At 42.7% G+C, this 22,297-nt stretch overlaps 2 protein-coding genes across 2 annotated transcripts in view; both read right to left on the reverse strand.

The window, feature by feature from the left end:
* LOC139542458 (voltage-dependent L-type calcium channel subunit alpha-1D-like) overlaps positions 1–20,117 on the reverse strand; it is a 32,890-nt gene extending 12,773 nt beyond the window's left edge. The window contains exons 1-24 of the mRNA XM_071347896.1: positions 17,090–20,117; positions 14,754–14,973; positions 13,352–13,457; positions 10,707–10,846; positions 10,465–10,610; positions 10,022–10,174; positions 9,576–9,772; positions 9,077–9,180; positions 8,811–8,953; positions 8,629–8,694; positions 6,767–6,833; positions 6,641–6,667; positions 5,452–5,612; positions 5,003–5,228; positions 4,345–4,552; positions 3,727–3,847; positions 3,397–3,472; positions 3,194–3,254; positions 2,968–3,025; positions 2,775–2,868; positions 2,529–2,658; positions 2,101–2,160; positions 1,771–1,877; positions 526–613 (exon numbers count right to left, since the gene is read on the reverse strand). Coding sequence (XP_071203997.1) covers positions 526–613; positions 1,771–1,877; positions 2,101–2,160; positions 2,529–2,658; positions 2,775–2,868; positions 2,968–3,025; positions 3,194–3,254; positions 3,397–3,472; positions 3,727–3,847; positions 4,345–4,552; positions 5,003–5,228; positions 5,452–5,612; positions 6,641–6,667; positions 6,767–6,833; positions 8,629–8,694; positions 8,811–8,953; positions 9,077–9,180; positions 9,576–9,772; positions 10,022–10,174; positions 10,465–10,610; positions 10,707–10,846; positions 13,352–13,457; positions 14,754–14,973; positions 17,090–17,102 — 2,772 coding nt within the window. The 5' untranslated portion in view covers positions 17,103–20,117. The remainder of the gene's footprint in view (positions 1–525; positions 614–1,770; positions 1,878–2,100; positions 2,161–2,528; positions 2,659–2,774; positions 2,869–2,967; positions 3,026–3,193; positions 3,255–3,396; positions 3,473–3,726; positions 3,848–4,344; positions 4,553–5,002; positions 5,229–5,451; positions 5,613–6,640; positions 6,668–6,766; positions 6,834–8,628; positions 8,695–8,810; positions 8,954–9,076; positions 9,181–9,575; positions 9,773–10,021; positions 10,175–10,464; positions 10,611–10,706; positions 10,847–13,351; positions 13,458–14,753; positions 14,974–17,089) is intronic.
* Positions 20,118–20,240: 123 nt separating this feature from the next.
* On the reverse strand, positions 20,241–22,189 carry LOC139542460 (PRA1 family protein 2-like). The gene is made up of 3 exons (XM_071347899.1): positions 21,981–22,189; positions 21,523–21,740; positions 20,241–21,389 (listed from the first exon to the last, which is right to left on the reverse strand). Exons 1-3 carry the CDS (start codon positions 22,187–22,189, stop codon positions 21,250–21,252), a joined length of 567 nt encoding a protein of 188 aa, XP_071204000.1. The 3' UTR covers positions 20,241–21,249.
* Positions 22,190–22,297: the final 108 nt, after the last annotated feature.

Here is a 22,297-nt window from a genome sequence, read left to right on the forward strand (position 1 = left end):
GTGGAAACTGAGCTGCACTTTCTAACTTCCTGCCAAATGTATGACCACGTTAGAGACACATATTTCTCACAGATCACACAGACCCACAAAGAATTTGAAAACAAATCAAACATTGATAAACTCCCATATCTGTTAGGCGAAATACTGCAGTGTGCAATCACAGCAGAAAGATTTGTGGCCCGTTTCCATGAGAAAGGGGCAACCAGTGGAGTACAAACAACATCGTAAATACAACCTATATTTATCTGTTTATTTGTTCTCCCTTTCATAATTTAACTACTTGCACATTGTTACAACACCGTACATAGCCAATAATATAACATTTGAAATGTCTATATTCTTTTAAAACGTTTGTAAGTGTAATGTTTACTAATGTTTCCCTTGTTTATTTCCCTTTTGTTAATTGTCTATTCCATTTGCTTTGGCAATGTAAACGTATGTTTCCCATGCCAATAAAGCCCTTGAATTCGATTGAGAGAGAGAGAGAAAGAGAGAGAGAGGTGGTTAAAGTGGTCAAATGATTACCTTGAGTCCCTTGGCTCTGTTGATAGCTCGAAGAGGCCTGAGCACTTTGAGTACCCTGAAAATCTTGACCACAGAGATAGCGCTGGAACTGAGAGTATAGGAGAAGCAGATACGAGTGTTGGAATGATCCACACAGCACTTTTCTTGTCTGACCTGCAGAGAGTGCTGTTACAGTATTATGTCTATATAATCAGTGCCAATACTGTCCATTGACCTGTAAAGGAACAGCAGTTCATCATCCTTCCAATGTCCCTTTTAGGACAGAACCAATTCAATTCAAACTTTATTGTCTTTGCAAATGGGAAATGTATTGTGTAGCCAGGGTATGTATTTCGTAAGACACAATAAATACAGTATACATAACAATACGCACACACACACACACACACACACACACACACACACACACACACACACACACACACACACACACACACACACACACACACACACACACACACACACACACACACACACACACACACACACACACACACACACACACACACACACACACACACACACACACACACACACACACACACACACACACACAGACACACACAGACACACACACAGACAGACACACACACCGATAGCTGGTCAAATCTTACATTCATCTGTATAGCTAGCTAACTAGCTTGTGATGGCCGTTGAGTCGATGGTCCATTAAAGTCTTGGTACAGTTATTTTCAACCAACATTTACTTGGCGATACTTTCTTCATTCTTGATACAGAAGACACCAGTGTCTTACAAACTTCTGTTCACAGTTGCAGCTGGAATCCAAAAAGCTGAGAATATTCAGAAAAATATTAATTGAAATGTCTGCGCTGCATGAGGAGTTTCCTCACCATTTTAGCTGCCAGACATCAGGCATTTCACAACAGCTTAGCAGGATCTAGTCATTTGTAAGCGAAACAGCCACATGTAGAATAAGGCGTCACACAGTGCGATCCAAACAACACAAACAAAGATTTACACGTGAGAGGCCATTTCTCACTCTCTACAAAAAGTTAATTTAATATCTATTCTCTGGTTTCTGGAGTTCCAACTGCAAATGGAAACAGAAGTTTATGAGACACCGGTGCCTTCCGAATAACGAAGACAGTATCGCTAAGTAAAGGTTAGTTGAAAATGGTTGTACCATACTGTCAATGGGCCTGCTACTCGACTTCAGGCACAAGCTTTTCAGCTATGCGCCTGAGGTTCGAGCCCGCTTGGCTAATATTCCGACAGATACTCACTGGAGGAAGAAGGACGCGAGAGACACACTGACAACCAGCAGATCCAGGAGGTTGAAGGCATTCCTACAGAAGGAACCAGGATGAAGGAACGCACCAAAAACCGTCACCTGGAGAAGGAGAAAAATCACAAGAGTTAAGAGTGATTCTAAATGGTATTTACACTGCCATGTGCACTCCTATATATGTTTATAGATAGACATAGATATACTGCCTGAAGGAAAGATAGCCTATGCAAATCATTGTCAATTCACAATGAAGTAATATTCCAAAATGTAGTATAATCCCAAAAGTGCTTGACTCATTTCATCTGCATATCTGGTCACATTTTACCTTCAGTATGATTTCCACAGTGAATATGGAGGTGAATGCATAATCAGCGTAGCCAAGCATCTGAAGATATAGACGATATCCTACGTCAGCATCATGACAACAATACAGAAACACTATTTGATGGTGGAAAGGGAAAGGGGGATACCTAGTCAGTTGTACAACTGAATGCATTCAACTGAAATGTGTCTTCCGCATTTAACCCAACCCCGGTGGGCAGTGTAAGGTGAGTATGAGAACAGCAGTTTTGGTTGAAACCATTGAGCAGTGAGGGTAGATATATGGTAGTTGAGTGAGAGTGTGAACGGTAGTTTTGAATGCCAGTTGTAGACTATAGATATTGATTGGGCCTTAGGTAGTGCTTGGTTGTGAGGGCGGACAGTTGGCTGAGTAGATATCTAGAGGGATTTATTTTTAAAAATTTGCCTTACGTTGTTCCTAAAGGAGTGAGCTCTGATTGGATCCTCAGCGGCCAGAGAAATACTACTGGCGATGATGAAGACGAGGATGAGGTTGGTGAAGTAGGAGTGGTGGATGAGATTATGACAGGCCACGCGAAGGCTGAGGGGAGAGGAGAGACCATGCAAGTGATATGGGTGCTCTGAAATGACACACAATTCCCTATATAGTGCATTCATTTTGACCAGGGTCCATAGGACTCTGTGGCTGTGACTTACCAGTTTCTCTTTCCAAGAATGAAGAAGGAGCTCCCATCTGGAATGGGTTCAATCTTCTCTTTTGGAGCGGATTCAGGCTTCACAGGCATGATTCCTAGAGAGGGGAGTTGATCAGATCAGTCGATTTAGAGAGCAATCCATGTGTCACACAGTCTGACGAGAACCCTTCTGAGGTAAACGGAATGACACTTACCCTCCAGACCCTCGATGGCTCTCAACTCCTCATTCTCCTCCCAGTCATCCATCTCATTCTGCACAAGGAAAGAGCGAGCAAAAAAGAAATGCAAACATGAGATTATTTCTATTTTTTAAAACACTGAGGAGCACAGACACAACAGATAAGGTTGCAGCCCATAAGAGTAGCTGCTGTAGAAAATATTGTATGTGTTGGTCCCCTGAAACAACATTTAGGTACATACCGCCGCATCTTCCTCTTTGTCTTCATCTTCGTCCCAGTCCTCTTCATCATCCTTTTTCTCTCTGCAAAACCATTCATTCACCACTTTGCTTTTGTTCACCGTCTACTTATTCTCCTCATTACTGATGCTACTTAGCTATGTCCAGTAATATAACCAGACCATCAAATTATACATGTTATTAGTTTGGCTTCTGTGATACTTACTCTACTTGCTTTTTTCCACCATCGCCACCTGCCAAGTTGTCCACAGCGATAGCCAAGAAGACATTGAGCAGGATATCTGATCAAGAGATATCAAGGAATTGACCAAGAGCTTGACAACATCAGTGAATACCGATCTTATAGAGTACAGTCTGTATTGATAGAGGTTTGTGTACAATCAATGGCTTTGTAGGCCGTCATTGTAAATAAGATTTTGTTCTTAACTGACTTGCCTAGTTAAATAAAGGTTAAATAAAAATAAATAAATAAATAGTACAAAAGCAGATTATATATATAACCAACTCTCTCTGTCTTGGTTAACAGAAAGGATACAGTTGCCGACAACAAAGAGGGAGACGAAGTAGACACACACAATCATCTGTGGGAAGACTGGCCCGCCATAAGCCATGATCCCATCATACATCACAGCATTCCAGTCCTCTCCTGTAAGGATCTACAGAGGAGAAAAGGAGAGGGAGAGAGAGTGAAAGAAAGAAAGAAATAGAGACAGAGAGAGAGAGACAGACAGAGAGAGAGAGATAGAGAGAGAGAGAGAGAGAGAGAGAGAGAGAGAGAGAGAGAGAGAGAGAGAGAGAGAGAGAGGGAGAGACAGATAGAGAGAGAGACAGAGAGAGAGAGAGAGAGAGAGAGAGAGAGAGAGAGAGAGAGAGAGAGAGAGAGAGAGAGAGAGAGAGGGGGACAGAGAGAGAGAGAGACAGAGAGAGAGAGACAGAGAGAGAGAGAGAGACACCGAGAGAGAGAAAGAGAGCGAGAGAGAGACACCGAGAGAGAGAAAGAGAGAGAGAGACAGAGAGAGAGAGAGAGAGAGAGAGAGAGAGAGAGAGAGAGAGAGAGAGAGAGAGAGAGAGAGAGAGAGAGAGAGAGGGCGGCTGTAATGAAAAGCATGTAGATTTCGATAGTAGTGTGAGGAGTGTTAGAATTCTAAGTCACCTGGAAGCAGGTGAGCAGGGCCTGGGGGAAAGTGTCGAATGTGCTTCTCTTCATCTGAGTCTCATCAAAGTTGAACTTGCCCCCAAACAGCTGCATCCCCAGCAGGGAGAAGATGATGAGGAAGAGGAAAAGCAGGAGCAGCAGGGAGCAGATAGCCTTCATGGAGTTGAGCAGGGAATTGACCAGGTTTGATAGGGCTGCCCAGTGCCTAAACAGGAAACAGGTAGTTTCAGTGTTTGAGGGTAAAAAATCAAGGTATGTAGTAGCCTTCCATACTGAATGCATGCATGAAATGTATCAATTGCTGAGTGACATTCCCTATAGTTCTTTCAGAAGTGCGTTTGTATTGCAAAGCAGTGTATTCCGGAAAGATCTGGGACCAAGCTAGCAAGACAGCCCACACAGATATGTAACCAAGCTAGCAAGACCGTAGGCAATATGAGCAAGACAACACAAACAGAACTGGGACCGAGCTAGCGAGACAGACCAAACAGATATGGGACCAGGCTAGCACGACAGCACAAACAGATCTGGGACCAGGCTAGCGAGACAGACCAAACAGATCTGGGACCAGGCTAGCGAGACAGACCAAACAGATCTGGGACCAGGCTAGCGAGACAGACCAAACAGATCTGGGACCAGGCCAGCAGTTACCGACCGTGTCACTTTGAACACCCTGAGCAGGCGGACGCAGCGCAGCACAGAGATGCCGATGGGAGGGATGATCTGCAACTCAACCAGGACCGTCTCCAGGATGCCACCACACACCACAAAGCAGTCGAAGCGGTTAAACAGAGCCAGGAAGTGGATCTGGAAACCGAAACTGTACATCTTTAACAGCATCTCCAGCGTGAACAACATCAACAGGATCTTATTGGCCCGCTCTGAAGAAAAGACCAAGGAAAATAAAGGTTATTTATTTATTTAGATATACTTTTCCTGACGTCTATGTCAACATTTCAACCTGCTGAATTAGGGAGAAAATGACCTAGAGAAAAGGAAAGAAGGGAGGAGGACATGCAGAAACAAATAGAAAAGAACAGATACAGGTAGGTGGAGAGAGAAAGAATAACAGGAAGAGATGTAGAGAAGAGAGTGTATCCTGACCCTGCATCTCAGTGAGCCACTTGGGCTGGCCGTAGTGTTCAGAGGCACTGGCTGCAGTGTTGAGAAACACCAGAAGAAGCACCAGCCAATAGAAGTTCTGGGATTTGACTGCTACACGACAGTTCTTCCGAAAGGCGTGGTTCAGTTGGCATAGCTGTTCACTGAGTGAAGTGAGAGACAGGAGACAAGTTATATGAGGAGCGGAAGGGTCAGAAACCGGCTTTGTCAAAAGTCTGTAGTGTAGTGTACTTTCTCATTTTTAAAAAAACCCGGAAAATAAAACATTATTGTGTATATTCTTAGAACTGTCATGACATTGCCCTGTTGGGTGAGGTTTATGACCCCCCCATAAATACATTTCCCCCTTTTCTCTCCACTATACAGACTGGACTCTTGGAAAGCCCTTTGTTAACATAGAGAGAGTATGGTAACATCAAAAGGTTGGGGAATGGAACAATATTTCCCTTTCTCAACCAGTTGAAAGTGTCCGTTGGTACTTAAAGAATATGATGTCAGATCAGTTGTTGTCTGGGACATTATATCTGATGATAGGACGACATAAATTGTATCTTGGAAAGTCTACACATTCTAGTTATCAGATTCACATGGAATTCACATGGAATTCACATGGAATTGTTGCGCAATTAGTTTCTAAATGAGAGAATTGTTTTCATAAGTAAACTTATGCTCACTCAGTGGCCACTCCCAAGTGAACAGACATTGGTTGGAGAGGGATGAAACACGCCCTTCTCTTCCCCAGTACAAAAACCCCTGTGACCCAATTCACGTTAGACTAAGCAAACCCTGGCTTGTGGTTGCGAACGGTTGAAAGACTACTCTATCTAACAAAATGTACATGAGACCAGATCCCCACGCTGGAATGGTGAATTTCAACTAGACCAGCCAGAATATAGCATGAGCTGATTATATATATATATATATATATATATTATTATTTGTCATTGTTTTAATTGTATTACAATGTATATTGTATACATTGTTGCTTTGGCAATATTGACACAATGTTTTTCATGCCAATAAAGCAGCTTGAATTTGAATTTGAATTTGATTATGGCAACATCGTATGAACTTTGAACTGTTATTCACTAAAGAATCGATTTGATAAAACAGCATGTCATATAATTGAATCATAGTCAGAGACACAACTGAGCTATCCTACTCAACTTACCAGAAACTGTTGGCCATCATTTTAGCCCTGAAAAAAAGGAGAAAGAAGCATTACATGACAACATTGATAACAATGACATCTAATTAACAAAGAATGAAATTCAAATACATTTGTTTATTTCCTTACATAAGAGATGCGCAGCAGCCATTGTCGTCATCTAGATATGCTTCAAATTCAGAGTCTGAATCCGATTCTGTTGAACACATAGCAGAGCCATAGATTAGATCACAGAGAGCCAAGTAGTACAAATCAAATCAAACTGTATTTGTCACATGCGCCGAATATAACAGGTATTACCGTGAAATGCTTACTTACAAGCCCTTAAAGAACATTGCAGAGTGAGAAAATATTAGCAAAATAAACTAAAGTTTAAAAAAGTTATACAATAAAATAACACTAACTAGGCTATATACAGGGGATACCGGTTCCAAAATAATGTGCAGGGGTACGGGTAAGTCAAGGTAATTGAGTCATATGTACATGTAGGTAGGGGTAAAGTGACTATGCATAGATAATAAACAGCGAGTAGCAGCAGCATACAAAAAGGTGGTCAATGCAAATAGTCCGGGTGTATGATTAACTGTTTAGCAGTCTTATGGCTTGGGGGTAGAAGCTGTTAAGGAGCCTTTTGGACCTAGACTTGTTGCTCTGGTACCGCTTGCCGTGCAGTAGCAGAGAGAGTAGTCTATAACTAGGGTGGCTGGAGTCTTTGACAATTCTTAGGGCCTTCCTCTGACACCACCTGGTATAGAGGTCCTGGATGGCAGGAAGCTTGGCCCCAGTGATGTACTGGGCCGTACGCATTACCCTCTGTAGCGCCTTACGGTCAGATGCCAAGCAGTTGCCATACCAGGCCGTGATTCAACCAGCCAGGATGCTCTCGATGGTGCAGCTGTATAACTTTTTGAGGATCTGAGGACCCATGCCAAATCTTTGCAGTCTCCTGGGGGGGAATATGTGTTGTCGTGCCCTCTTCACAGCAGTCTTGGTGTGTTGGGACCATGATAGTTTGTTGATGATATGGACACCAAGGAACTTGAAGCTCTCGACCCGCTCCACTACAGCCCTGTCGATGTGAATGGGGGCGTGTTCGGCCCTCCTTTTCCTGTAGTCCACGATCAGCTCCTTTGTCTTGATCACGTTGAGGGAGAGGTTGTTATCCTGGCACCACACTGCCAGATCTCTGACCTCCTCCCTATATGCTGTCTTATCATTGTTGGTGATCAGGCCTACCACCGTTGTGTCGTCGGCAAACTTAATCATGGTGTTGGAGTCGTGTTTGGCCATGCAGTCGTGGGTGAATAGGGAGTACAGGAGGGGACTAAGCATGCACGCCTGAGAGTCAGTGAAGACACTTGCCAGTTGGTCAGCGCATGCTCTGAGTACACGTCCTGGGAATCTGTCTGGCCCTGCGGCCTTGTGAATGTTGACCTGTTTGAAGGTCTTACTCACATTGGCTACGGAGAGCGTGATCACACAGAACAGCTTGTGCTCTCATGCATGCTCCAGTGTTGCTTGCCTCGAAGCACGCATAGAAGCCATTTAGCTTGTCTGATAGGCTTGTGTCATTGGGCAGCTCGCGGCTGCTCTTCCCTTTGTAATCCGTAATGGTTTTCAAGCCCTGCCACATCTGACAAGCATCAGAGCCGGTGTAGTAGGATTCAATCTTATTCCTGTATTGACGCTTTGCCTGTTTGATGGTTCGTCGGAGGGCATAGCGGGATTTCTTATAAGTGTCCGGATTAGTGTCTCGCTCCTTGAAAGCAGCACCTCTACCCTTTAGCTCGGTGCGGATGTTGCCTGTAATCCATGACTTGTGGTTGGGATATGAACGTACCTCTGTGGGGCCTCTGTGGGGACGATAAAGGTGGGTTTTTTTCTTCTGTTTGCACATGTGACATGCTGGTAGAAATTAGGTAAAACGGATTTAAGTTTTCCTGCATTAATACACAGACAGTAACAGTGAGAAGAGTGGCAGGCCATTATACCTCCGTCCTCGCTGTGTTTATACCAGCCAAACTTCTTCATCATTTTCTTCTTGGCAACAGCAGCACCTTGTTAGGAGACAAAGGAAAGGTTGACTATATGGGTGCAAGGCTGTGTTTGTATGCGTGTGCATTTATTTGTGTGTTTATATGTGTGTGTATCTCAGTCAGTCAGTTAACCATACGTTTGTTTCCTTCCTCATCCACATCCTCGGCCTCGATGAGCCAGTCCATGTAACCACACATATCCTCCTCCATCTGCTTCTTATTCTGGGCGTCCTGCAGCTCTCCACGAGCCACGGCCTTCTCTCGTTCCTTGGAGAACTCTCTGCACACACAGACACACGTACAGACGCACATATAGACGGTCAGCACACAACCTACACTCGGACAAGGCCTTCACACACAAATGTAACAAGACAAACATCCATACAAACTTCCACTCACTCACCCGCTCAACACTCCCAATACAAGGTTGAGAACGAAAAACGAGCCAAATATGACCAGAGAGACAAAGTACACCCAGGGTATTTCAAAGCCAATTGCATCATTCATCTGCAGGAATACAGAAAGAGAGAGGGCGATTAAGGATTGTTAATCGTGCTTCTACATCTGCATTGGGGGTTTTATATACTGGGTTTCTGTATAAGCACTTTATGATAACTGCTGATTTAAAAAGGGCTTTATAAATACATTCGATTGATTGATTGATTGTTTGAGAAACTGTTCCATATTTATGTGACGATAGATCATTTAAGTAAAATTAAATCAGAGGAGTAGTTAAGAATAGGAAGAAAAGTTCTAGGGGTGATTTTCAAAATGACACCCCTTTCCCTATGTAGTGCACTACCTTTGACCAGGGTCCACAGGTCTCTGGTCAAAGTAACACACTATAGGGAGTAGGGTACCATTTATGATGCAGCCAAGAAAAAAAGAGAGTCTGATATTACCCAGTAGAGCACATCGGTCCAGCCCTCCATGGTGATACACTGGAACACAGTCAACATGGCAAAGAATATGTTGTCAAAGTTGGTGATCCCGCCATTAGGCCCCTCCCACGGTCCTCTGCACTCTGTCCCATTGCCCACACAATCGCGCCCATTCCCAGCAAACGCACACGGTGTGGGGTCATCATCCACGTTCAGTTCTGGGAGAGAGGACAACATGAGGAAGTCACTCATCGTAACAAATGTCTTAGTCTTCTTAGTAAAAAGATGGAAATCTCATATAAAATCCAGGCTTCCAAAGCATTAGCTGATAACAAACTTGTATGTAAATAACTTGTTTACCCCTGTCTGCGTACAATGACTCAAATGCAACTCTTTAATATAATGTTAGGATGTGTATGTACAGTACAGTGCAGTATACTTGTTTGTGTTGTAAGTGGATTTTTTACCTGTTCCCAAGTAGAAACAGGTCTTGTGCATCCTGCCGAGGAAGAGCTCCAGGCCGATGATGGCATAGATGATGATGACAAACATGACCAGCAGACCAATGTGGAGTAGGGGAACCATGGCTTTCATGATGGAGTTCAAGACAATCTGGAGACCTGCACACACACACACACACACACACACACACACACACACACACACACACACACACACACACACACACACACACACACACACACACACACACACACACACACACACACACACACACATTCACCCAGCAGAGAGATGGGTTTTACTGAAACACACACACACACACACACACACACACACACACACACACACACACACACACACACACACACACACACACACACACACACACACACACACACACACACACACACACACACACACACACATGTACACACACACGCAAACCTACTGGGTACGCCAGACACCAGCCTAAGGGGTCGCAGCACCCTGAAGGCTCTGAGCGCTTTGACATCCAGTCCTCCTGGTTTGCCTGCTGCGTGGTGGGCCTCTCCAGGCTTGTGGTCGGCCGTCCCCTCAGCAACCACACTGAACAACCTGCAACAACAGCCGCACAACAAACAATACAGCTAAAACACCATAAACAGAATGGAGGGGGTAACAGAAGAGGAATGGAGACATGAGCTAGCGTACCCAACGACAACGATGACAAAATCAAGCAAATTCCAGCCACTGCGGATGTAGGCGCTAGGGTGCATGACCAAGCCATAGGCCAGGATCTTAGTGAAGGTTTCAATGGTGAAGATGACCAGGAAGACATACTCTACTTGTTCCTGCACTCACAGAGAGGGAGAAGACAGCATGGTCAAATATACATACTTCCTCATTTGTCCATACTGTAATCAGTGAAGAGCAAAGAAAACTGTTGGGAAAATTAGGTAAAGACATTTTACAAGATGTCTGTGGATGTTCATAATGCAGGGTTAATATCCGTCTAATATCCAATTCATATGTTATATTCAGGGATGTAATGTTTAATGTTGATATATCTACTGCATGTGGGGTGGCAAGGAAGCCAGGCACTGTCACGTTGATGGCTTATACTGTACATGTATACTTTAGGTCAAAACTAGTGCACAGGAATAGGGAGCCATTTTGGAAGTAGCCAGTCTGTCCTGTAGGTAGTGATTACAGTAGCTTCAGCCCTGTTAACTTACAGCCTAAAACAGGCTTAATAAGCCAGTCACTAGAGCGCTAGTCAGTAACCCTTGGACTAATGCTTCTTAATGCTGCTAATCTTTGGCACCACAGTCGCTAGGCATCAGGCTGGAATAGGAATGCAGCCAAAAGCTGGCTATAGCATCCTGGTCAAACAAGGTGATGTGACAGATTAGAAGGTACAGTACCTTCACTATGATAAGCTGTAGTGTAATGAATGAAGACAGCGATTGCTTCATTCTATTCAAATCATGTAGTCCCTGAAGTGAGGACAATTACCCTATAATTATTTCTTAACACCATACTACATGACCAAAAGTTGGAAGCATTGTTTAGAATGTCATTGTATGCTGTAGCATTAAGATTTCCCTTCACTGGAACTAAGGGGCCTAGCCCAAACCATGAAAAACAGCCCCAGACAATTATTCCTCCTCCACCAAACGTTACAGTTGGCACTATGCATTGGGGCAGGTAGCGTTCACCTGGCATCCGCCAAACCCAGATTCGTTGGACTGCCAGATGGTGAAGTGTGATTCATCACTCCAGAGAACGTGTTGCCACTGCTCCAGAGTCCAATGGCGGCGAGCTTTACACCACTCCAGCTGACTCTTGGCATTCTGCATGGTGATCTTAGGCTTGTGTGCACCTGCTCGGCCATGGAAACCCATTTCATGAAGTTCCAGATGAACAGTTAATCTGCTGACGTTGCTTCTATAGGCAGTTTGGAACTCGGTAGTGAGTTTTGCAACCGATGACAGACGATTTTTATGTGCTACGCGCTTCAGCACTCGGGCGGTCCCGTTCTGTGAGCTTGTGTGGCCTACCACTTCCCTGCTGAGCCGTTGTTAGTCCTAGATGTTTCCACTTCACAAGAACAGCACTTACAGTTGACCGGGCAGCTCTAGCAGGGCAGAAATTTAACGAACTGACTTGTTGGAAAGGTGGCATCCTATGATGGTGTCACGTTGAAAGTCACTAAGCTCTTAGTGAAGGCCATTCTACTGCCAATGTTTGTCTATGGAGATTGCATGGCGGTGTGCTCGATTTTATACACCTGTCAGCAACGGGTGTGGCTGAAATAGCAGAATCCACTCATTTGAAGGGGTGTCTACATACTTGTGTATATATAGTGTATGTTATTTATGAGTGTTAATGTGCTGTAAACTACCGTAAAGATTTCATACTGGAATCCCTATGGTAGGGGGGGGGGGGGGGGGGTATTACAGTGAAGCGTCAGACTTCAGCCTGAGTTCCCTTCCACAAGTCTAATCCAATAAAGGGATCCACGCCGGAGGGATTTAAATACAGTACTAACCAACCACTGTCCTGCCCCACAGCCAAGCAGATGGACTAGACAGACTCAGCATGATGAGGTTGTGTACTACCCACCATCCCCACACTCCACTCCCCTTAGAGGAATTCCCTCATATCACTCTACTAAAAGATTACATTGTCTATACCTTCCCTGCTTTCTGTATGCATCCTATAGTCCCCCATATCTCTACCTCGAAATGTCTTGCTTTATTCTGCTCATGTAGACCTTTTTGTTTATTATGAGTGAGCTTAAACTCTGGCATAGAGAGGGGAGTGGGGTGGGGGGGGGTTGAGGGGCTTGACGTGGGGATGGAGTCAGACCCCCAACTTTTCCTCTTTAACACTATTATGCTTTACGATTACAACACTAACTTCTCTGAAACTGTTGTAATCTACCTGTTTTCCATAGTATTTTGATACATCCTTTGATATGCCACATCTCACAACGAGGCTTCCAGGCTTTTCTGATCGCCTCTCGTCATTTGATTCAATTGACATGGGTTCAAATAGTATTTGAAATTGTTCAAATAGTTTGAGCATTTGCTTGAGCCTGCCTGAGTCCCAGATGGATTTTGCACTTTAACTTCTTTGGGATAGGGGGCGGTATTTTCACGTCCTTGCACTTTAAGAAGTATTCCACTGATTCAACTGCGCCAAGCAAGATAAATTAATCAGATTTCAAATATTTCTATTTTAACCCAGGTTTGGTCCTTATATAGCACTCCCAAAATAACCCTCTCCTTAGCCTCTATGATCTCCCTGATTGACACCTCAGCCTCTGTATCAGCCGCCGTGCACCAACTCACCAGGTTGTGGTTGGTGGAATTGGAGTCCTCCTCGGGGAAGGGTTTAGATACACCCAGGGCCACACAGTTGGCAAATATAGCAAGTAGAATGAAGATATCAAAAGGTCTGCAGGACCACAGTTAAGGGTAAATGCTAAACACCACATTGAATGCATCATTGACTTACAGTTTTTCTCAATGGCGTACAAGCATGGATCTGTGTTGAAACGTATCTACAGCAGAACAGCAATGATCAAATACATTTACAGAACTTCTGATCATTTTCTTGTCTTGTACCTGACTTGCATATCTAAGCCCACTTTTTGCAAAACTTTAAATACAAATGTCATCAATGAATACAAAATTCAGTGTTACGTTGGGACTGTCTAGTCTTTATGAATATTTTCTCAACATTGTGGACATGCAGAGATGCAGCGAATTAAGTTGGGTTACTCCTAAGTCATCATCTCCAACATTTTGACCTTCCATTATAGTAGGGCCGTGATGATACCAGTATCGCAATATTTGTTCCATTACAAAAATGAAAACACAAAGCATATCTGACCCTTTGGTCCTTTACAAACCTGCTGTATGTAAAATGTTGTGTGCTATAGCTTAATAATAAATACATATGATTCTGGATGACAACAAAATTATATTTGTTTCCAACATTAGGGCAGTTTTCCAAAGAAGTTAATCCGCTTCGTGTTTTTTTTCCTTGACACGACACAAACGAGTATTGCGATATTGGTATCATCCCAGCCCTACATTATAGAGCTATGTTTTGATGTGGATTGAGGCCTATACATTCATATCAGTTGAGTTACTCTATTGAAATCACCTATCCTTATTTCTATTTTGTGTTTCTATGAGCAAACCAGCCTATGAATTGAATACATGGACTTGGATTGTGATGATCACAATAATTGAATCCTGCACACAATGTCCTTATTTAATTTTTTTTATAAGGAATAATATTTGATTTGACGTGTATGAAATTGTTTGATGAAATATGCATAAAAAGAGAGTAATTGCTCATAATTCTGCACCTTTGGATAGTTGTACTTCCAGTTTTGATCGTCATGATTTACTGACTACAAAGAAAATGTACTGATCTATTGGGATTTTTAAAAGACAGACTAACTTTCTGTTTTGCCTGCTTGGACTCAAGAGATAAGTATGGTTGCACTCTTTTGATAAATGTATTTGGAATTTTTGTGGTATAATATAGTTATGATGAATGTATTTATGTTTTGAGAAGGCCACTGCATTTTGAAAATGCATTTACTGTTTTGCAAAAGGCCACAGAGTTCTGTGTCTCGTAGACTGCTTGTACGCGATTGAGATAACTTTAATAGGGTCTCTCAACACAGTAGGGGGTTTAAATGCTCTGACGCACACACACACACACACACAGAGGTACATCATCATTGAAGGATATTTCCATTCAACAAGGGCTAAGGCAGCCATGCGAATGGGGTTACTGAGGGTGAGGCAGCAGAGAGCTCGAGGGGCTCGGAGAGCAGATTTGTTGGCTTGTATCTGCTTCTTCTGTCCACCACCCCTCTTCTTGCCCGAGGCAGCAGAGCCGAGGGTGTCGGACTTGTCCCCGGCAACCGAGCCGGCCAAGGAGACGCCATCCTCTGCAGGAGACAGAGAGAAGACTGTACTATGTAAGCCTATCATACCTTTTGAATAATCTGTCACCATTCATTCACCAAGTTCATTATCTAGGTTATTGTTATGTAGTTACTATGCACTACTGTGTGTATAAAATGTTGTGAACCATTTCTTTTCACTTTCTTTTCACAGTCTTCAATATCTATCAAGTGACCTACTCTTTAATATTGTGTCAATTACTCAAACATTGGCCAATATTCATCGACAGTAATGAAACAAGAGTAAGTAAATAGCCTTGCACGAGCTGGAACGGCTCATAGGAGCAGGAGCCTATCTCCTGTTTCTGTAGCGTGAGGCAGCTTGATGTACAAGCACACCCCCTGGACAGAACACTAGTCTTTCGCAGGGACTTACCCCCAATCTATCTCCTTAATGCCGAGTACCAAGCAGAGACGCATTGTGTCCCATTTTTACAGTCTTTGGTATGACCCAGCCGAGGAGCGAACTCCAAACCATCCAATCTGAGAGGGGCACTCTAACCACAAGGCCACTGAGATGGCTAATGAAACAACAGTATTATTTACATATTGGATAAGATTATTGACATTTGGCCAGGGCTTAGGCAGGTATTGGTTTCAGCCTGGACATGATTGGACTACCTACAAGGTACAGTAATGCATGATAGGCCTACAGATTATATAAAAGGTATGATAGGCTTACAGGGTACATTAAGGTATGATAGGCCTATAGGGTACATTAAGGTATGATAGGCCTATAGGGTACATTAAGGTATGATAGGCCTATAGGGTACATTAAGGTATGATAGGCCTATAGGGTACATTAAGGTATGATAGCCCTATAGGGTACATTAAGGTATGATAGGCCTATAGGGTACATTAAGGTATGATAGGCCTATAGGGTACATTAAGGTATGATAGGCCTATAGGGTACATTAAGGTATGATAGGCCTATAGGGTACATTAAGGTATGATAGGCCTATAGGGTACATTAAGGTATGATAGGCCTATAGGGTACATTAAGGTATGATAGGCCTATAGGGTACATTAAGGTATGATAGGCCTATAGGGTACAGTAAGGTATGATAGGCCTATAGGGTACATTAAGGTATGATAGGCCTATAGGGTACATTAAGGTATGATAGGCCTATAGGGTACATTAAGGTATGATAGGCCTATAGGGTACATTAAGGTATGATAGGCCTATAGGGTACATTAAGGTATGATAGGCCTATAGGGTACAGTAAGGTATGATAGGCCTATAGGGTACATTAAGGTATGATAGGCCTATAGGGTACATTAAGGTATGATAGGCCTATAGGGTACATTAAGGTATGATAGGCCTATAGGGTACATTAAGGTATGATAGGCCTATAGGGTACATTAAGGTATGATAGGCCTATAGGGTACATTAAGGTATGATAGGCCTATAGGGTACAGTAAGGTATGATAGGCCTATAGGGTACATTCAGGTATGATAGGCCTATAGGGTACATTCAGGTATGATAGGCCTATAGGGTACATTCAGGTATGATAGGCCTACATGGAACCATAAGATGCCATATTGAGTAGAACAGCTGTGATAAAAGGGCTGTTTGACAATGTGCCCGCCCACTGCCCCCAGCCACAAGTGTTGGCTATAATTCCTTATTGTGTTTCGTGACAATGGTACTGTATGTAGGCCTAATTGGATAATGACACAAAGCTGACAAGAGTTGTTATTGAAAGTGACTAGCACTAACGGTTTATGTTGTAAGAGATCTTTGAGTTATTATATTAATACATTATATTAAAGACATTATGACCATTGATTCTTGAAGGATATTAAAAGCCTTTTGAGTCATACATGCCCTATTATAACCCCGAATCTGAGGTTGTATGACATCATTGTTTGTTGTTTTTACATAGGCATTTGTAAACAAACAAAGTATAGGTTCAAGATACGTTTAGAATTACAGTGTCATGACAATCTCATGGACTTTCAGTCCTTTCATGCACATTAATGAATGCACACTTTCTCAGCTCCCCCTACTCCGTTTACAAAACAAAGTCACAGGGTCAGCCGTTTACAATTACAGATTGGGAACAACCAAAACGACGTTTTGCATGGCCAATATTTTACCTTTTCCTGCCATGTCGCAGTTCAAAACCACGATATGCCTTCAGCTTCAGGGAAAGAGCCACCATCAAATAGTTTTGCAAGTTGCAGAGTTTGACTGACAACCAATGTTGAAATTGGCTGTGCACCGCGTATTGAAAAACAAAAAACGTATAGAGTTAGCAAGCCATTTCACAATCCGCGTCAGTGCTCCACACCGATAATTGGTCCATCCTTGTCGAATTATTTCTACAGCAATTACTCATGAAATCTGATATTTTTATTTATTGCTCCAATGCAGCAACATTTTTTTTAACCATGTAAGCACAGATAAAAATGTACAAATAATAGTAATAAACTCGTCCCCACACACTCTGCAGGTTGCTAACGATCTGCTGTAGTCAGCCTTGAACTCAGGATTAGAGTAATTGAGCCGTTTAAAGGGATGACCGTGAAATCTTTTAAAGGGAGGGTGGAGTGAACGTAGAGGAACTTCTGGTCAGTGTGGTCCATGGATATGATTAATAAAATTATTTAAAAATGGAGACTACTAGACCATCTTGCGCCAAGTCCTTTTGGACGCATTTTCAGCACCATGGACAGCAAGAGATCAGTCAAGGACAGACGGACAAGTGGTGCAGGAGAGTTGCTGCAGTGCACACATTGTGGGGTTTACTTTTCTCTTAAATGTCAACTAAACATTTACCGACCGTAACGTCTGTTGGACGTCCTCAATTTTTTTTTTTTTTTTTTTTTTTACAGTACATTACAGTAAAGTACTCACACAGCACAGAAAAGTATAGTACAGTACTGTACAGTAGAGCACAGTAAAGTGAAGAAATGTATAGTGTACTGTATTGTACCCTACTTTAATCTAATTACCTCAATTCTACTGAACTAAACTGTACTGTACTGTGCGAAATTAAACTATTTTGTACTGTACTGTACTCTACTGAATAAAACTATACTCTACTGTAATGTACCGTACCATACTGTACTCTACTGTGCTCTACTGTACAAATTGTGCCGTACTGTACTGTGATGTTCAAACGTGTGAAAGATAACCTAGAAGTCTATGATTGTTCAGACTTGGATCTGGTTTATTCTGACCAAATGTGTACTTGTTTGGGTGGGCGGAGCTCATTAAAATATAATACCCAGCATGCTGTGCACATTTTTTTTTTTTTTACATTTACATTTTGGTCATTCAGCAGACACTCTTATCAGTACGAATGTAAACAAAACAAAATACATTAGACAAGATGGGATCTTTCTGTGTTGGTAAAATGAATTATGTGAGAAATGGCAGTGGAAACGCTTTTATGCACAAATATTGATAAAATAACCATCATATCGAAGTAAACTGGGACTCACACGATAACATGTTGTGTGGTCCTCCCACTCATTTGTATATTTTATCATTAATAACATTAGCATGCTGCACAGAATATTTGGGTCCCCCCATGCTGGCCTCTGCTGACCTCTGCTGGTGCATGTTTTCAGTTGTTATTGTGCGACCAGGCAGGATGTACAGTCGTGGCCAAAAGTTTTGAGAATGACACAAATATACATTTTCACAAAGTCTGCTGCCTCAGTTGGTATGATGGCAGTTTGCATATACTCCAGAATGTTATGAAGAGTGATCAGATGAATTGCAATTAACTTCAAAGTCCCTCTTTGCCATGCAAATGAACTGAATCCCCCCCAAAACACTTCCACTGCATTTCAGCCCTACCACAAAAGGACCAGCTGACATCATGTCAGTGATTCTCTCGTTAACACAGGTGTGAGTGTTGACGAGGACAAGGCTGGAGATCACTCTGTCATGCTGATTGAGTTCGAATAACAGACTGGAAGCTTCAAAAGGAGGGTGGTGCTTGGAATCATTGTTATTCCTTTGACAACCATGGTTACCTGCAAGGAAACACGTGCCGTCATCATTGCTTTGCACAAAAAGGGCTTCACATGCAAGGATATTTCTGCCAGTAAGATTGCACCTAAATCAACAATTTATCGGATCATCAAGAACTTCAAGGAGAGTTGTTCAATTGTTGTGAAGAAGGCTTCATGGCGCCCAAGAAAGTCCAGCAAGCGCCAGGACCGTCTCCTAAAGTTGATTTAGCAGTTGGATCGTGGCACCACCAGTACACAGCTTGCTCAGGAATGGCAGCAGGCAGGTGTGAGTGCATCTGCACGCACAGTGAGGCGAAGACTTTTGGATGATGGCCTGGTGTCAAGAAGGGCAGCAAAGAAGCCACTTCTCTCCAGGAAAAACATCAGGGACAGACTGATATTCTGCAAAGGGTACAGGGATTGGACTGCTGAGTACTGGGGTAAAGTCATTTTCTCTGATGAATCCCCTTTCCGATTGTTTGGGGCATCCAGAAAAAAGCTTGTCCGGAGAAGACAAGGTGAGCGCTACCATCAGTCCTGTGTCATGCCAACAGTAAAGCATCCTGAGACCATTCATGTGTGGGGTTGCTTCTCAGCCAAGGGAGTGGGCTCACTCACAATTTTGCCTAAGAACACAGCCATGAATAAAGAATGGTACCAACACATCCCCCGAGAGCAACTTCTTCCAACCATCCAGGAACAGTTTGGTGATGAACAATGCCTTTTCCAGCATGATGGAGCACCTTGCCATAAGGCAAAAGTGATAACTAAGTGGCTCAGGAAACAAAACATCGATATTTTGGGTCCATGGCCAGGAAACTCCCCAGACCTTAATCCCATTGAGAACTTGTGGTTAATCCTCAAGAGGCGGGTGGACAAACAAAACCCCACAAATTCTGACAAACTCCAAGCATTGATTATGCAAGAATGGGCTGCCATCAGTCAGGATGTGGCTCAGAAGTTAATTGACAGCATGCCAGGATGGATTGCAGAGGTCTTGAAAAAGAAAGGATCAACACTGCAAATATTGACTCTTTACATCAACTTCATGTAATTGTCAATAAAAGCCTTTGACACTTATGAAATGCTTGTAATTATACTTCAGTATTCCATAATAACATCTGATAAAAATATCTTTAGACACTGAAGCAGCAAACTTTGTGGAAATTCATATTTGTGTCATTCTCAAAACTTTTGGCCACGACTATCTATTCTTCGACTTTGATAGTCAAATCTAATAATTTATAATAGGCTGACTGCAGAATAACATAATGACAAGATATTGCAGATGTAAGGTATATTATTTAGTAAATGAAGTGTAAATACACGTTGACAGCATTGTAAAAAAAAAAGCACACATTATGTCCATAGAAGGCAATGATCAAAGAAATACAAAATATTCTCAATTGAATATAATTTTACACAATGAAGGCAGACTGACATTAATGTTCTTGGCACCAAATAATGCGTGGACAGAGGCATAAATAATCGCGGTAAACATTCTTGGAATAATAAAATCATAGAAGTAGAATTCATTATATTTCTATGCAAAGCATACAGTTGTTCCACTGTTGCCCTTCCATCCCAAAACACATTTAAACTTTCAACTGCATTAAATTGCAAAACCCAACAATAGTAGAAGATGTACAATAACACAAAAAGCAGTGTGGTCAGGACTCATCAAACACCTTTAGGTTTCTACGTAAAATCATTTTTGTAACCATAACACTGGCGTTAAATTGCATTTTAAAAACCATCTTATTGTAGCACTTACAACACACGTCTGTTAGGAGGCCACGTTTACTTCTCAGCACAGATTTTCAGCTCACAATGTATTTTTATTTATTTCTGAGGATACAATGTAAACTCTATATTAGGAGCTTGTCAAGGGGTGTAAAATGACTTACATTGTGGGGGAAAGAACCCACATCAGTTAGTGTGTGCATTACATAGGCCTAATAGATTACACAGAATTTGAAATTTGTTACACCACTTTTGTGACACTGAGAAATCATAACAATCATTGCACCTTTGCTTTACTTCCCTCCTCTCTTCCTCTACTTTTCTTGCACTCTCAGTATGAGAGGCCTCATTCCATTTAAGTCTCTAGCCCCTACCCCTGTGATTACATATCTGGGCAGGACAGGATATATGATGGAGCTTAGCTTCATCACCATATTGCTAACATTTATCCATTCCTTTCATATTTGGGAATACCAAAGGAGCAAGAGGCAAGAGACTGAAATAGAACAGGGCACACATCTCTCCTTTTTTCCTCCTCTCCTCCCCCTCTAAGATCCAGCTTCCTGTTCCTGTCCTAGTGACTCCAATAGGAGCCCCATAGGTGTTCTCTTCAAACCAATGCTCTCCAGCTTGTTCTCCAACTTGTTCTTGAGGCTCCGCAGCCTAACAGAGGCGTGGATCAATATCACTGTAACAGCGATAGAGGGAAAGAGAAGATAGAGGTCAGGGGCATAACAAATGGAGAGGGGGAGAGAGAGATGTATATGTTTACATTGTGGCAACAAGAATGGGGAGAGGTGAAAGAGAGAATAAATACTAACATAAGATGGGGAAGGCTATGCCGAAGAGGAAGACGCCCACTCCCCCAAGCACTGTGAGGAAGAGGTAGCTGGCCCCCAGAATGGCCCCCAGGGCCAGGGACGGGTGGTTCCGGCGGAACCGTCTGATGGGGGCCTGGTTCTCTGCTGCCCATACAAACCCCATGAATATCAATGTCACAACTGTGGCCCCCAAGAAGAGGTTGAAGGGCTGGAAATAACTGTCAGACCAGGAGGGATATAGAGATGGCTGATGTTAGTTGACTTTTCTCTATAGGTTATAACTCATTATGTCCCATTGGACCATGAATCCAATAAAATGGCGATTAGCTAATATATGATTATGGAACCATCACACACCCATATCCACAGAATTTGTGATGACTCGTACTACAATACAAATATCAGCTAACAAAAGCAGCTGTGCTTGCATGCAGAAAACGACCACGTTAGAAACTTACCCTACTATTCCCAGGATTGTCAAAAACGAGACGAAATAGTTGGACTGGTAATACAGCAAGTTGTTTATGATCCGATTGTTCCATCTCTCCAGATTACGAATATCTGGCACGGCGAATTGAGCCGAGCCCAAAACAAAATCATCTAAGGTTCGGATAGGCGGCGGCTGCACGTCCATTTTTTCCATGTTCAATCTAATAACAGACCACATCTCCCATAATTCAAAGCATGGTAGGGGGCGTGTTCGGTTACGGACTTGCTTAGGATAATCAACTGCCCCAATATTGCTGCGTACTTGGTTGCATCAGAGGGGATGGAT

Source organism: Salvelinus alpinus, chromosome 17 (assembly GCF_045679555.1).
Source record: "Salvelinus alpinus chromosome 17, SLU_Salpinus.1, whole genome shotgun sequence".
In the NCBI taxonomy this organism is placed as follows: domain Eukaryota; kingdom Metazoa; phylum Chordata; class Actinopteri; order Salmoniformes; family Salmonidae; genus Salvelinus; species Salvelinus alpinus.

Bases quoted from the DNA above. Each gene is read 5' to 3' on its own strand.
- LOC139542460 (XM_071347899.1), bottom strand. From the start codon at position 22,189: ATGTGGTCTGTTATTAGATTGAACATGGAAAAAATGGACGTGCAGCCG. The intron at 21,741-21,980 runs GTAAGTTTCTAA...CTGGTCTGACAG, and splicing joins ACAATCCTGGGAATAGTAGG to TTATTTCCAGCCCTTCAACC. The intron at 21,390-21,522 runs GTTAGTATTTAT...TCGCTGTTACAG, and splicing joins CATAGCCTTCCCCATCTTAT to TGATATTGATCCACGCCTCT.